This window comes from Epargyreus clarus, unplaced genomic scaffold, assembly GCF_041222505.1.
Source record: "Epargyreus clarus isolate Ecla_fem2 unplaced genomic scaffold, WU_Ecla_fem_2.2 ptg000001l, whole genome shotgun sequence".
In the NCBI taxonomy this organism is placed as follows: Eukaryota; Metazoa; Arthropoda; class Insecta; order Lepidoptera; family Hesperiidae; genus Epargyreus; species Epargyreus clarus.
The window spans coordinates 3,256,235-3,273,236 of record NW_027332209.1 but is presented as its reverse complement, the minus strand read 5'-3'; the positions used below and the strand labels follow the sequence as shown (position 1 = coordinate 3,273,236).

Here is a 17,002-nt window from a genome sequence, read left to right as displayed (position 1 = left end):
TTTAACTTGTTTTAATAAACATTTTATGTCAGAATTGGGGAATTTCTGTTTTATTAAAAAAATAACAAAAATAAAACCTACTTCTATGTCACTACAAGGAAAAATTAATTAAATAAAAGTTGGTTGAGTACATAGTTCTGAAGTCGGCGCTCAATATACCTACTTCGTTGCATTCAAGTTTTGTAGTTATTGTATTCAAGTTTAAAAGAAATCAGGTTTTTCAAATTCGGGGAAAATGGCGAAAATTTTTAAATTTCCTCGAAATGGGACCCCTGTGAAACTAGCCGCATACTAGCGTATGAATCACGTCGATCAGTCGCGGCATCGCGAAAAAATCGCTGAAAATACATGAAAATATACGCGACGAATAGATAACCTCTCTTCCTTTGGGAAGTCGGTTAAAAAAGCGGCATTTCTGTTGGCGTCTGAATGTAATGGTTCCATATGCCCTTGGTCATTGGTGAAAGATATTCATGGGCGCCATTGACCATTTACCATCAGGTAACTGCTTGCTCATTTGCACAAGCAGTTAATCGATATAGTGTTTTTTATATTTTATAATTATAGGAGTAGCAGACGAGCATGCAGTCCACCTGATGGTAAGTGGCTTCGGCCGCCCATAGACATCTGTAATCAACCCCAGATAGGATTAGATATTTCTACCTGAGGTCGGCCACAGATGCGCCACTATCCCTGAGGACTACGCTGGAACGCCTCGAAAAAGTCTGTCTCCCTTACCACACCCTTCAAAACGGAACACAGCAGCGCTTAACACTGCTGTTATTAGGTAGAAATAGGTGTGGCGGTGGTGCCGCCGGAGTCGAACCACAAAGGGTTCTACCACCTTCAATAATAATGATGTATCGAGTAAAGAATGTAACTAAACAATGTAAGTATATATATATATATATGTAAGTAATAATGAAAGTCTAATTTAAACGATTGAATATTTAAATTATTATCACAGGTCAACCAACGATAACAATAATACCTTGTCACACTTAGGTACAAGCATTTGTAAGCAAATAATATTAAGAAATGAAATTAAACACGTTTTAAAATATATAGGTAAACTAGCTGCCCTGGACAACGTTGTGTTGCCATATAAATAAAAAAAAATGTTAAGGGTGAACAACCATTATCACTTAGGGGTATGAATAGATAGTAGCCGATTCTCAGACCTACTGAACATGCATATAAAATTTGGTTGTAAATCGGTACAGCCTTTTCGGAGGAGTACGGTAACTAACATTGTGACACGAGAATTTTATATATAAGATATAGACGTCTACGATGAAAATATAATTATAAGATGTCTACGAGAATTTTATATATATAAGATAAGATAACAAACACATTAAGTTAATAAATTATTCAAGAAATATTTAAAATTTACATTTTAAAAACCATGGAACCAAATAGTTTTTGTTTTTCCGTGTTAATAACAGACTAACAAGAATATATTATTTCGATCTTTTTTTTTTTTTTTTTTCTTTTCGAGGGGGAAACCTTCAAAAGGTACCCGACGACGTGGGAGAGACGTCGGGTTATGTGGGATTTTTACCGCACTAAAACCCCCCCGGTGGCCGTCCTCGGCGCTTGTTGGAGAACTCCGGGATCTCCAACGGAACACAACCGGAGTCCTCCAAGCGCGATGCCCGAATCGGGCTCTGCCCTAGGGGAGCGTTCGCTCCTCCCGCAACATCTGGTTTTATGGTGATTACGACGGTATGCGACCACACATACCGCCGTCCTTCCCGGGGTAGCATACTGGACGGTTCGAGCTCCCACTCTTGCCGCCCGCAACCCCGGAAGCCCCCTTTTAGTCGCCTCTTACGACAGGCAGGGGATACCGTAGCCCTATTCTAGTCCCGGAACTACAGGGACATTGAAAGGAGACCTACTCGACCTACCAGTAGGTAGTAGGAAAGTGGGTGCATAATGATGATGTCAAAGGTCCATTGGAGGCAACCATTAGTGGTTAAGCAGCAATAGCAGCCCACCCTGATGCTAACATCAGGGTGGGCTGCTATGACATTACTTAAAAATCAAAGTCTTTCATAATTATAACGAGATATACTCATTAAAGGTATCACACTTATTACGTACCTACTGTGTACCTATCGGGTAAGTACATGTTTTTCAACGATTACAGCACCATCTAACAGTTTTGAGATGTAGAGACATAAACGGTAATTGAAGTTCATTACAGCTTTGACCTAAACCTATAAGCAAGGTCTTATCGGTACTTTATTCCCACTATCTTTTGAAAGTCATTACAACAACATAAAATAAAAATAAAAACCTGATAATGTTTGAAACTTGGCCTTGGAAGTGGTAGGCTGGAGATAAGAATCTTTCTTGATTTTTTTGTAAGTTAGAAAATAAATTATAACTTGCTTTAAACTACGAAGGATAACATTGTGAAGAAACCTATATTCCTGAATTCTTAAAAAAAAATCAAAGGTGTTAAATATATTCTAATCTACACTTGGCTTGCGCGGTGGACGACTTTGAATGAGTTTGACAAAGAATTAATATTAGCACCTATTTAAACAACTACTCTAATGTGGCTTTAGGCATATACGAAAAACATTTGTTTCATCGGACATTTTTATACTTTATAATTTAAGATTGGTCCGAAAGTTCGTTAGATCACCACCTAAATGAAGTAAAATTGTGAAGAGAGGATGGAAAACGAATGAAGAAACTTGAAGAAAGTTACTCTGCCGATAAATTAAGCTGTGAACTTCAAAGTAATATGTTTTGTTAGTGTTTGGGTGGCCGCGCAAGTAACCATACGTTCATAAATGTAAAGATAAATATAGTGGCAGATTATATATTTTTTAATGAGATAACTCTATTTTATCAGGCACAGTGTAGTAAAACATGATTAGGTCTATTGTGGGCGTCGAAAAATTAATTTATAGGAATATTTGTGTAAGTGTTTCGAGGAAAAAACATTTGTGGAGTAGTGATAATGTTGTTAGGTCGTCCTTCGAAGATGTTGATATACCGAATTTATCTGTCCACGAATATATGTGGAAGGATCTGGCTAAATGGTCGAATAAAACTGCTGTGGTAATTATTTTTAATATTGATTATAATAATATTTACTTATTTAGGAATGAACGCACGCGTAATTTCATGGTACTATGCGGTTGAGTAAAAATGTCACATATATGCACATTTTTCATACAACCATGGGAAAATAATATTGTATGTAAGTAATTTATAATAGATAAATATTTATAGTAATAATATTCTGCTACAATATGATTTTATTTAGGCTATAAGATTTTAAGATTACCTGGGGTTGACTACAGATTTCCATCGGCGGCAATTACAACTAACCATTAAATGGACTGAATACCGGTTTGCTGCTTCAGTGTTATAAAAAAATATTTTTATTATGAGTTTTTATTTTTGTGTTTTAAAATAATACTGATAAACTTTTAACACAAGAAAATAAATAAGTACCTATAATTTTTTTCTGTCTGATCCAGCTAATATTCAAAAGAGCTGAACCGATTTTGACGGACTTTCAATAGCGGTTACTGATATTGTAAGGAGTACCTGAATCCTCAGTAGACACAGTTTAGAAACAGAAATAAGGTTTGACTTTACACTTTGAAACGCGGGTGGCACCTTGGGGCACAAAGCGTTTGCAATAAAACAAATAACATTAAATTCGTTTCCGTATCTAATAAATGCACATAAATTATTATTAGCATGTGCGTAAATTGTCGGTACACAATATATTATCATAACTATGTATATTGTTATCGAAGTCATCGAAGTATTGTCATCATCAAAATAACAATGATAAAAGGCTTGAAAAAGTAATAAATTTGTTTGGAATATTTTTTTTAAATAATAATAATTAATACTTTAACTTTATAATAATTTTGTACATCAGTCATGACAAAATGCATAGTATGGTATTGATAAAATATGTATATTAAGCATTTCACAAATAAATTTGATTTTATTATTTTCGTACAGGTATGCGGGTTGACAAACAGACAGTACACTTACGAACAAATATATAGACAGTCACAAGCATTAGGCGCGAGATTGCGGAAATCATTTCAAGTTAAGGACGGCGACACCGTGGCCATTATGTTACCTAACATACCAGAATATCCTGTTACGGTGTTAGGAGTACAGGCTGCTGGCGGCGTGGTGTCGACTTTGAACCCTGTTTATACCGCTCGTGAGTATTGAGATAGTTTAAAAGCATACACTTATAAAGTTTACTACGAAGCGCCTGCATCATTTCAATAGCAAGTGTCTTACAGGTTTAAGGGCTCGAACACAAAACTAAAACACAAGGCGTACACTAAACTTTGCTATGATGCGCCTGTAAAATTTGAATAGCAAATCGCTTACAGGTGATTTTGCTATTAAAATTATGTGTTTGACTGTGATTGGGAATGAATTTTTGTTATTGTAATTTTACCGTGTTTTAAGTTTTTAAAAGTATAAGTTAATTATTGAGATATAACGGTATATTAACGGTCATACAGCCGTTATCATCGATATATTGTTATTATTAGTAACTGGGCCATAGTGGGCAAGGGGTCGTTCAAGTATTACGTAACGCAATTTGGGGGGGAGGGGGGGTCTTGTGAAACGTTACGATGCGTTACAGGGGCGGGAGGGGGTCTTCCGTAATACACGTTACGTAACATTTTTTAATAAAAAATAGGGAATTAAACCTCCTAAATTGGCAACCCTTTTCATTTACGTTTTACGGGAAATCCCTTGAATGAGCTGGTTCAGCCGAACTAAGTCCTGAGTATTCTGAGTTAGACTAAGACTTAGTCTAGACTGTACTATACTTAGTATAGTACAGTATAGCAGTATGTATGCTTTGACTATACTTAAACTAACTTAGAATACTCAGGAGAGGTGTTCGGCTGAACACGCTCTTTGTATAGTCTGGTTGTCATTTTTAATTTGTTCTCGCAAGTTGGCAAATCTTTTCGGTCATATTTCACGGGGAATCCCTAGATTGTATTGTACGTCATTTAATGTTGTTTCCATTGTCAGTATTCGTTCGTAGTGTTTATAGACAAGTAGAGATGGTTGTACTAGGTAAATTTGGGACTAGGTATGCCTGTTCCTAGTATTTAAAAATACGTGATTAAGAAACCTGTTCCACCTTGTCCCATAAAGTCTCATTAGTTAGTACAATTTGGTGTGGACTAGGTACTTATTCTTGGACTAAGAAGCGAGTTCGTTCATGCATTGCATCAATACGTAAGGGCGGTAAGGTTTGCACGCGCACTCACTAGTAATAATGAATTGTAATCTTTCCTTCATACTTTATACAGGCTTAGGACTATCGACGTTAGATTTATCGAAATAGTAGTTTGATTTATCATTAAAGGTTTCGTGAGCCGGCGCGGCGTCCACCTAAATGACATTCGTATAGATTCGGAATAGATGCACGACTGAACAATTCCGAATTTTCACACATTTGACATTTCATACTTAATTCGCATCGAGTATCTGTTTGATCCGACAGCGACTAGGTGTAGTTAAAAAGGACAAGTATATCTTTGCCTGCCCATACTCCATACTGATAGTTTTTACTCTTATTCGCATTAAAAATCTCTTGTTTTATTTCTTAGTATTATAAAGTAAATATGTAAGTAAAAATATCCCAAGGATAAAAACTATAACATAACTTTTTAGCGAGTTTAGGGTAAAAATTGACACTTGAGTGTTACGTAACGTTAGGGGGGGGGGTATAGAAAAACGTTACGGTGCGTTACAAGGGGGGGAGGGGGGGGTCAAAAATCTTAAAAAATTGCGTTACGTAATACTTGAACGGCCCCCAAGTTGAAAAAGGTTTTAGGCCGCCGCTTTACGTATATGGAAGTCAACTCCTCCTCTAAACTAAGTTAGAACGTCTTACGTTTATTAACTGTTCACTGAACTGAATGAAAATAGAGTTCCATAAACCAGATCACAGCAGCGGTGGACTGGCTACACAATCTTACCATTTACACAATGCTATTAATTTTTTTTTCAGATGAACTACAAAGACAGCTTCAGATATCGAATCCTAAAGCAATCTTCGTGATCAACGAAACAGCCGGAGTCGTGAAAGAAGCATTGAAACTCATCAAGAGAAACATACCAATAATCGCCATCAACTTAAACAATGAGCTACCAGCAGATACAATCCGTTATACCGAGTTAGTTGATACTAACATAGATCTGAGTGTCCTCAAAGAAGTCAGATATGATGTGAATGAAGTGGCGTTTTTGCACTACTCTAGCGGAACCACTGGTCTTCCTAAAGGCGTGGAGTTGACTCACAGGAACGTTGTAGCGAATAGCGAGCAACAGAATACAGAATTAAAATTGTTTGAAGACACCACAGGTAAAATAATGTCTTATTTCTTACGTTGTGTCATATTGGGGTTTCGTGTGGTGTAATAAGCTTATCTATTCGCTTTTTTATCTTATACTATACTAGGAGCCCCTATGGTATATTAGGATAACCACCTATAGGCCTTAGTGATAGTTTCGTCTACCATCCTGTCGATTAAGCTATTGGACAGTTGCTTAAGGCACTGTCGCTTGGATGTCCAATTTAGCTATCGAATATGTTTTTTTTATAATATACTCGTAGGTGTAGCAGACGAGCATGCAGCCCACCTGCTGGTAAGTGCCTATTGCTGCCCATGGACATATGTAATCAACCTCAAAAAGGATTAGTTTCTATCTAAATAGGAATAAGCTGGAATGCCTCGGAGAAAGTATGTCTCACTTACCACACCCTTCAAACCAGAACACAGTAGCGCTGAACACTGCTGTTATTAGGCAGAAATAGGTTTGGCGTTGGTGCTGCGGAAGTCGAACCACAGAGGCTTCTACCAACTTCAATGATCTTTAATCTTTGCATAGAATCATGCATAGAAAATGCATAGAAGGATGTTTATTTTTAAACGAAAGATTTGTCAACAGTCGATTGCCTCCGAATCTGTATTTGGATGCATAAACTACTAAAATAAGCGTCGAATAACATTTGACAGTCACGTCAACCACAGTAGCTAAAGCAATTTACCTAGCAGTTGCCCGATAGTAGCCAAATGGGATAGGAGTCAGTCTTCGGGATTTGGCCTAACTCGGTTCTGTTGGGCCTAACTTGGCCTGCTTTTTTTTTGTTTACGAGGGGGAACCCTTCAAAAGGTACCCTATGCCGTGGGAGTGGCACGGGGTTATGTAGGATTCTTACCGCACTAAAACCCCCCCGGTGGCCGTCCTCGGCGCTGCGTAGAGGACTCCGGGATCTCCAAAGGAACGCAAACGGAGTCCTCTTCGCGTTGCCCCATCGGGCTCCGCCCAGGTGAGCTTAACGCTCGCCACACCGTCTAGTGGGCACGACGGTATGCGACCACACATACCGCCGACGAAAACAAACTAATTGAAATGTCGTTGAACTTAAATTACGAGTATATCTGGGGAGCAAATGCCATCATAAATAAATGTTTTTGTCTATCAAAAATGTGTTATCTTCGTAAACATTGTTCATCATTAAATAGCATGAGTTAATTATAATAACATACGGTTAAGCTCCTATAGAACGCAAACAAAGGGTTCCGTATCCTGTTTCTTGTATTGGACGCCCCTTTGAACAATTTTATTTTTAATATTCCTTGTAATGGAGATTAGATTAAAATACTCTCGGTAAAAATGATGTCTACCTAATAAGTTTTAAAAGACAAAGCCTTATGACAATCCCGTTTGTACTCTTTGAGGACGGAACCCTGAAAGAAAAAATGGTGATCATTTAACATAATAAGGACAGTTTAATAACCATAGATTAGTAAAGATACTTCGCCGCCTTGAAATTGAATGAAGCCACAAACGGCTTATTTTAGTAAGTTCTTTTTTTGAATCCCTGACAAATAAAAACATTTTTAGAGAAAATTTACGAATAAAGAACTAATTTACGTAATAATTACGTAATTTACGTAATAAATAAATAATTATTTCAAATATTTTAGGGACATTTTAGCACGGAGACGTGGCAAAACTTTTTTACGCAACTATGTATTTCAATTATCAAAACTGGGTACATTTTCTTGTTAGAAGTGAGTAATCTTTACTAATCTATGTTAATAACCATTATAATAAAAGATTTCTGAAAATTGAAAACGTCATTTAGTTAGTCAGTCACCTTGCTGTTTTATATATGTACAAATATGTTTTTACAATCTCCGTTTAATTTCCTTTCATTTGATACCCTACTCGATAAGTTCGGTTAACTTTATTTTTTAAATGTTTTTTAAATGTACCTATTTCGCGCCAAAAATCCGCCATTTTGATTTTTTTTCTAACACTTATCTAAGGACACTCGGGTCATTGAAACGAATATAATGACACCTTAATTGTCGAAATTCATCCAGCCTTTTGTTAGATCCGACCAAAATAAGAAAGACAAACATACAAGGTACCTACGCGTGAAAAGCATAACCCTTCCTTGGCACTCGTGTAAAAAATAGATATCAATATTTAAAACCAACCGATAGTTCTAATTTTAAAATTTGTTTTTTTTTCAGAGAGCAATCAAGATGTGGCGTTGGCGATTCTGCCAATGTTCCATTCTTACGGACTGAACATCGTAATGTTCCACAAGCTGTCCGTAGGTTTGAAACTGGTAACATTGCCGCGATTTGAACCAGAAACAATGGTGAATGTGATGACTAATCATAAATTCGATCTGTTATATCTGGCGCCACCTTTAGGTAAATTTTATTATCTATGTTCATATTTTATGTAGCACTTGAGAATTCTATAATAGGTAGAACTGAAATACAAATAATTATATCTGTATTTGATCATAAATGCGTGTCAGGGGATCTAAAGAGTAATAATTGAAGAAGAGTCTTGGTGTTCACATTATTATGATCACCATACTTTAGTTTCTACCTAATGTGAACAAAACCCAGTCGTGTCTCTTAAGCCTGCTCCACATTCTCGCAAGAACATCGCGAGAAAAATTTGATTCGTATACGCTCCACATTCTCGTTTCTCTTGCTTTTTTCGCGTTCTCGCGAGAATGTGGAGTGGGATTTAGTGAGAACAACAATATCCCGAACGACATAACACACAAAGTATATCAGTTCAGCGTGACTTATGATCCTTTCACTGAACTATAGAAACTTTTGTTGTGTGTTGTCACATAGAAGTCATTAAATGATATTATATTAACGTTTAAAATATTTTACTAAAGGCGGTTATCTTATCAACGAGATTAGGGCGTAATGCTTAGGCATCATAATTATATTTGATGCACGATTATATTGATAAGTGTTTTAACCTCCACGACAATGTTTTCAAATATTTCTTTTCAAATTTTCTAGAAACATTTAACATGCTTTTGAATATGGGAACAGTTTAAAAAAGGAACAACCTTTAAAAATAGAAAATACAATGAAGCGTTCCACGCTCATGTTCCACGTATGATTTTTTTATTTCGTCATGTAGACGTAGCCACAGCGACGTGCAAATGGCCAGTGACAATTAAAAAAATACTGCCTTTATTTTTCGTTGGTTTTCTCCCATTTACCCGAGAGCTCGGCAAATATTTATTTTTCCCGAGTTTTAATTACTAAATAAAACACTATTCCTTATCTATATTATTTTATTATCATAATATTTCTATAATTAGCAGCTCGTAAAAATGACATTTAAAAATATATTATTAAGTTAATAAGATTTTAAAAGTATTTTTAATTTTCTCGTATTTGTAAATTTCATTTTTCATTGCTCCGTTATTTAGTTAATTGTATAATTAGGTTCATAAGTGAGTACCTACACGTCATATGCTTACAATATCATAATATTTATTATTAAAATTTGAAAATACAATAATCACGAATTATAATTATACTTATTATAGGTAATTATGCATGGCTACTTATCTAAAGGACCTCTTGAAGAGATAAAAGTCTTATGGTACCGTAATTTATTTCCCACACTATAAAATGTACCTATTCATTGTCGTCAAACCGTTATGATCCCACTGTGGGGCACGGTTTTCGTCTCAAATCGAGAAAGATTTAGGCAATTGCGTTGCCTAAGTTCAATTGGTACCTTTGAGAACTTTTTCAAATCAGGCGTATAGTTTCTTACGATATCAGAGGCTGGGATACCACGTATGGGGGCCATCTGTCAAAGTGCAGGTTGTTCGACCCCTGACTATGGTTAGGTACTGAATAAATTAATAATTAACCAAAGTGTACAATAACCCAATATTTTAAATTTTTCAGTACTATTTCTTGGATCCTACCCACAAATCACTTCAAAACATTTTGAACGACTAAGATGTGTGGTGTCTGGTGCCGCACCCTTACCCCAAGCAGATCTCGATAGACTCTTGGGAAAAGCAGTAAAGGTAAATTACTACTATTATTATTCTGAAGTGTAGTGTATGTGTTTTATCGCTGGTTCTAGACCGAAATGAAAGGACAATGCCCATGAAAGTATGGAACGCCGTCCAGAGTTGCATCAAATTGATACATGTTGTGGACGATATATAATTATAAGATAATATAAGATATAATTAACCAAATACTACCACCAATAATTATTTTTTAGATCAGCACCCGGGTTCTGAAGTTATTTACCGAAATGTTACATAACCTTAAAATCGAAAATATCCGACTATAGATTGATGGTCGGTTTTAACTGATAGTAGGTACCTATAATGTAGTTCGATTAACATATTCCATTTACTTTTAAAGGTAGTAGGTAAAAAAACCTAAAATAATCCTAAAAACATAAAATAATGAATTCCGAGTATAAAATACCGCCATATTAATTTTTAAGAACAACAATGAACATTTCGTCTTATTTTATCTTAAATGAAATCCTCTGTTCAAAGAAACTATTCTGATCGACAAATTATGTAAAAAAATCACAAAATAATTTTAATATTACTTTCATTTTGACGCATGAGAAAAATCAGTACCAAGAATGGGCATTCTCCTTTAGATCCTTGTGCGCTACTGAACATAGTGTCTTCTTCTTTGTCGTTGCACTCTTGGCAGAGCGGTCGTGGTCATCATGTCTGTCTTTTCTACGGGCCTGATGTATGTTGCCTCACGATGTCACGCCATTTCTCGCGGCTGGCCGATTTTCTGGTGCACTCATGCAATGGGCCGCCCACGGCCGATTTGATTTGGTCAGTCCATCGCGTGGGTGACCTTCCGCGTGCTCTGATGCCTTCTACAGTTCCTTGCACGACGAGATGCTCTATAGCATCGCTATTTCTCCGCGAGACGTGTCCGAAGAACTTCAGAATACGACGTTGTACTAAGTTCGATAGACGCTGTGTGATGCCGAGTTCCTGGAGTAGAGTCGTTGGTACGGAAGTCTTTCCATGAGATTCTAAGCATCCTAAGCATCTACAGAAAATAGTGTACGTGTAAACAATACATAATTACCGATGAGTGGTGCGCTGTTCCCTTCGGCGACCGGTCTTCCTTGATGCACACACACTCGCGACTCCCGAATAGGACCTCAGGACCTCCGTAATAACATATAATACCATATATACGTCCCGTGACGAATTTCGAATGCCGACTGTATTTAATATTTTATGTGAGTAATGAACGAAACGTCAACATTTCAAATTTTAAATTTGCTTTTTATAATCAGCATTTCGACTAGTTCTACATACCGAAATAAAGGAGATACGGGTTAGGGGAGATCCACATATTACGTGAGATGTTTAAGGGGGAGGGGGGGTCGAGTCAAATCTCATCTAATCTTACGTTGGAGAGAGGGGGGGTCTCGGCAAATATCACGCAATTTTTTTTCTTATTGAAACAAAAAAACTATACTATTTTGACCCATTATCCAGATTCTACATGCTTAAGATTTAAGCATAACTGTAATACGATTAAGATCATTCACTAATTCGTTCGAAAGAAAATAATTTCATTCATACTTCGACGTTATACATTACTACTGACTGACAAACTACCATATTTGTTTTATACCAAATAGTTCAATTTAATCAGAGTTTACAATACAGTGTAGCCCGTCCTTTGTTTTCGCGCCACTGTCAGCCGATGATTTTATTGAAAATCATATGGACATGTTGGTTCCAATAGTCTCTCTTGAGACCACGCATGATTCTCCATGGACTGAATTAGAGTAGATATTTTTTTTAATTGCACTAGTTACGATTTAAGTATTCTATTGTTAAATTTTTATTACACTTATAACTCAGCAATATTGATTACAAGTCTTAACTAGTCGTAAATAAAAGTACGAAGCAAATTTTTTTTCTTTTTACAATAACACTCCAACACGTTTACATATTTAAGAAACGCACATTTTGAAAAATCTCACGTGAGATTGGGGGATGGGGGAGGGGGTTGAATAAAATCTCACGACATCTCACCAGGGAGGGAGGGAGAGACAGAAAATTCAAAAAAACACCTCACGTAATTTGTGGATCTCCCCTTACTGGCCAACGAACAGAGAGAGGGAAATACGGGTTACTGGCCAATCTACAACTTTCCTTCTATAACTTTTTTTGTAGAACCAAAATTAACAAAGTTAAGACCTAAAATACATCGAAACAATTTTTTCGAACCTTTTCTAGTAATTTTAAAGAAAAATTACAACATAACGTTTTAATAGATAAATTTTCCAGAAATAATTTTGACTATGACGGTCGAGGAACAAAAGTTGATACTCCACAAATTAGGATTAAGCACATACCTGTATTTGTTTGTGGGATTAAGCTTTACACATCTAAAAAATAAAAGCGGCCTCTGACCATCGAAATGTAACATTTCAATGGTCTAATTTTAAGCAGCCGGGTATTTTTTGATTTTATAATAATTCTCTAGTTATTAAAACCTTTCTTACGAGTAGCCTTATCTCCAAGAAATGACCCGCACTGCAATTTTCTTCGTAAGTACAAAAAAACTAATTTACTAAATAATTATTTTATTTTCTTTCTAGAATGACGTCCACTTTAGCCAAGGTTATGGGTTAACGGAGGTGGGACCTCTAGCAACCCTTAACCCTATTGGTTATAAGAATTACAAGTCCGTTGGTTTAGCTCTACCCAATATAGAGTTGAGGATAGTGGATGGAAATTTAAATAACTTAGGACCTAATGAGGTAAGTTTTTTTATTGTACTGGTAGAAACTCGGCCTCTCAATCGGGGATCCGAGTTATTTTTTTCGGGTGTATTTACAGCCCCACACTATAAAAAAACACAGATACATTTAACTGTTATTTTATTAATTCTCTCCGAATAAACATCCATAATTGTAGCAGAATAGTAAATGCCTGAAACTTCAGATAAAACAATAGATTTAATCCATACTAAGTAAACTTCTTTAGTAGGTAGGTAACACTGAAATAAACTTGCCAAATAACATTTATCGGAAATCCCCAAATCACTTACGTATAACGCATATTCTCTATAAATTTACAATATACTAAATCAGACCGGACATTTGATCAAATCAATTTCGTTTTGTAAGCAATGGTAAGTAATAGTTCTTTTTAATACGCTTTTATTAGCTTCAGACGTATGTTAACACGCTTTTATTAGCTTCAGACGTATGTATGTTGGTATGTTAGTATGTAACGGAATCTTTGAACATGATTTTAACCCCCTTCAAAACGTCGGATTAACTCGAAATTTGGCATACTTATTAAGGACCGATGACAATTCAATATTTTAAACATTAATAGTTTTGTACCATTGTCCTTATCAACATCCTCTGGATTAACGATTTTCGAGGCGAGATTTTTCAAACACCTTCAGCAAAGTTCATCGCAACTTTAGATTGCAAATAATAATTATTGCTATTTAGTTTCAATAGGCGTAACTTTTATATCGTGATTTTTAGTTTAGAAAATAATAATGTTATTTCCCTATAACTCAAATGTTCTGAAACATATCTATAATGCGCTCTTGTAGAATGATTTTTAGGATTCCGTACTCAAAGGTTAAAACGAAACCCTCTGCGGTCTGTTCGTCTGTCGTTGGGCTTTATCTTTTAAATCGTACTAGATAGACACTTGATTTTTTTACAAACGATGAATAATGGTGGTCGCTATAACGAGAAATACTAAAAATTAATAAATAATTATAGTTCAAAAAACTAAAAAAACACGCTTTTATGATAAAATCAACTAAAAAGTAGAAAATAATTTTCAATCTAAGAATCAATTAAGGAACAGTAAATAGTATAATTGTGGAAAAAGTGTGGGGTGCTCCATTTATCAGGTTCGAAAAGCACCCCATACTTTTGTACACTTTTGTACACAAAACGGAACACAGCAGCGCCTAACACAGCGGTTATTAGGTAGAAATACGTGTGGCGGTGGTGCCGCCGGAGTCGAACCACAAAGGGTTCTACCACCTTCAAACGTATAGACGGACAGCCGACGGAGGTTTAGTGATAGTGTTTTACCCTTTGTGTACGGAAACCTAAAAAAGAGGACAATTATTATTATCATCAATTAACTTCAAATGATGAAAGAGTTGTTTGATTAAATTCACCGCTAAGAATAGTATTGTCTACGTAATAACCAGTTATTTAAGGAAGTAATTGATACTTTTGACAAATCATTATGCCATCATTGTTTTGATGTCTACTTGTCAATGACGTATTCCATATTTTTATGGACAATTAGGTAAAACTAGTTATATGAAATATGATACTTAGCAGGTGTTTTTATTACTTGTTCATCTGTTTTTTATGGTTTTTAAGGAACATAATATTTTAGTTATAGTTTAACGGACTCCTATGCAAGTCATTATTTTAATTAACGACGTCAGTAATACTCGTGTATCTCTTGTAGTAGCTACCTGTATATATTTTATCTTCGTTTCTACTCTTTCGACTCCAAAGGCACTACTGTCACACTTATTTCTGTCAAATAACAGCAGTTTGAAACGTAGCTCTATTTCGCTTTGAAGTGTGTAGACATACTTATTCCAACTTAGTTCTCAAGGATAGCAACGCGTCTGTTTCTATCTGGTAGGAATCATAATCTTATCTGGGGTTGATTATTAGTACCCAAGGGCGGCAGGCCACTTTCCATGAGGTGGACTCCATGGTTGTTTGTTACATTAATATTAGTTTTGCTAGTATTTGTATATATTTTTCGTATATATATATTCATTTCCCTTTTTTTGCATTGTTTTTTTCATTGTTTTTTAACGTAACACCCACCACAACATTTCTCCATCAACATCAACATTGTGACAATAATAATACATATAAAAGAATTTAAATTTTTGTGACCATAGTTCAAACTCAAAATATGTAATTAGTCCCAATAGATGGCGCAGTTTTCGTCATTTTTTGTAGCATCACAATATTTGCCCGGGCCTTGGTATTTAATAAAATGTAATGTTTGCTTTGATTTGAACTATGTTTATAGGTCGGGGAGCTCTTAATAAAAGGGCCGAACGTTATGAAAGGATACAAAAACAACCCCGAGGCAAATAAGGACGTGTTTGTGGAGGGCAGCTGGCTCCGGTCGGGAGATTTGGGGAGCATCGACGAAACTGGCAGTGTTTATATACTTGATAGATTGAAGGAACTTATTAAGGTACGTATACGTATTTTACTCCCATTGGCCACTATCGCTTGAGCAAATGGTAGGTTTGACGATTAAATAGTGGTAAACGCGACTGTCAAAAGTTGCTCGGCGACTATTTAGTAGTCTATGCATTTGTAGATGACACGTGTATAAGCGACTAATAGTAGATTTAGATTATTACATATAGATAGAGATTAGATTAGACATTTCGAATTGACAGAATTTTATTACAATTTTCGAAAAAGTCAAAGAGTCGGTAGCTCAAACAAAAAATTGGACTACCGAGCGGTAGCGGCTCAAATGACAAGGTAGCCTACGCAACTATCCCAGTAGCTAGATGGTAAACAGTGTCCTGCCAGCCCGTTGAAAGTTGGTAGGTGTTTTTAGGTATGGGTTGGTGGTGTTGGTAAGCGTATCTTTTTGCGTGTTTGTCACACGTACATATGTATACTTGACATACTGAAAGCCTAAAGCTTTGAGCCATGCAGCCTGGTTTATAAATGTGTCGTATGGAACCGTACTTACGTAAATCATAACGACAAGTAGTGAATCACGAGCTACGATTAAAATAACTTGTTTTTTGAAGTTCTTCAGTTCTTTTAGATTTCAAGATTTTCAATTTTTTATCAAAGATTTTTCATTTCAGGTAAGCGGATTCCAAGTGCCACCAGCGGAGTTAGAATCTGAATTGAAGTTGCATCCAGGTGTTTTCGATGCTGCGGTCATAGGCGTTAAGGATCCCAAGAGTGGAGAGCGACCGAAAGCATTCGTTGTATTGAACGAAGGGTTTAAAACTAGTGATGAAGAAATTATGAAGTTTGTCAATGAAAGAGTGGCGCCGTATAAGAAGATAAAGGAATTGGTATTTTTGGAATCTATTCCGAAAAATGCGTCTGGAAAGATCTTAAGGAGGATGTTGGTTCAAAAGTTTACTTAAGTCTCGAAATATAACTAAGGTGGTAAATACTTGGTTGTTTTTTCTTTTATAAATATGTATTAATTTATATTTGAAGTAGGTACTTCGAAAAGAACAGGAATTCTATTTAAAGATGCTTTACTAATCCTGAGCGTAAAGTTTTAATACCTTCTCGATCTCAAATCAGAACATATTAACACATTGTTACTACTCAATTAAAACTAGTATAGAAACTATATAGAAACCTTTAGAGTTAAACCCCGGTGGCATCAACATCACATTTATTTCTTCCGTATAACAGCAGTGGTAAGCGCTGCAGTGTTCTAGTTTTAAGAGTGTGGGAGATCTGAGGCATTTCAACTTAGTATTCAGGGTCAGTGACGCATCTGAGACTGACCTTAGGTAGGATACTAAATTTTACCACAATGAGGTTGACTGGATGCTCGTTTGCTATTTGAATATTAATAAAAAAA

The 17,002-nt window shown here is 35.9% G+C and overlaps 1 protein-coding gene across 1 annotated transcript; it reads left to right on the top strand.

Moving 5' to 3' along the window:
• The first annotated feature begins 2,761 nt into the window (after positions 1–2,761).
• On the top strand, positions 2,762–16,574 carry LOC140743323 (uncharacterized). The gene is made up of 8 exons (XM_073074494.1): positions 2,762–3,081; positions 4,006–4,216; positions 6,044–6,397; positions 8,583–8,768; positions 10,296–10,420; positions 13,006–13,167; positions 15,452–15,622; positions 16,260–16,574. The coding sequence occupies exons 1-8, from the start codon at positions 2,890–2,892 to the stop codon at positions 16,548–16,550; spliced, it is 1,692 nt and encodes a 563-aa protein (XP_072930595.1). The 5' UTR covers positions 2,762–2,889; the 3' UTR covers positions 16,551–16,574.
• Positions 16,575–17,002: the final 428 nt, after the last annotated feature.

What these genes read in the sequence shown, in the direction of transcription:
- LOC140743323 (XM_073074494.1), top strand. Translation starts at nt 2,890, where the DNA reads ATGATTAGGTCTATTGTGGGCGTCGAAAAATTAATTTATAGGAATATT. An exon ending in GGTCGAATAAAACTGCTGTG is followed by an intron (nt 3,082 to 4,005) that starts GTAATTATTTTT and finishes ATTTTCGTACAG; the next exon opens with GTATGCGGGTTGACAAACAG. An exon ending in ATTGTTTGAAGACACCACAG is followed by an intron (nt 6,398 to 8,582) that starts GTAAAATAATGT and finishes TTTTTTTTTCAG; the next exon opens with AGAGCAATCAAGATGTGGCG.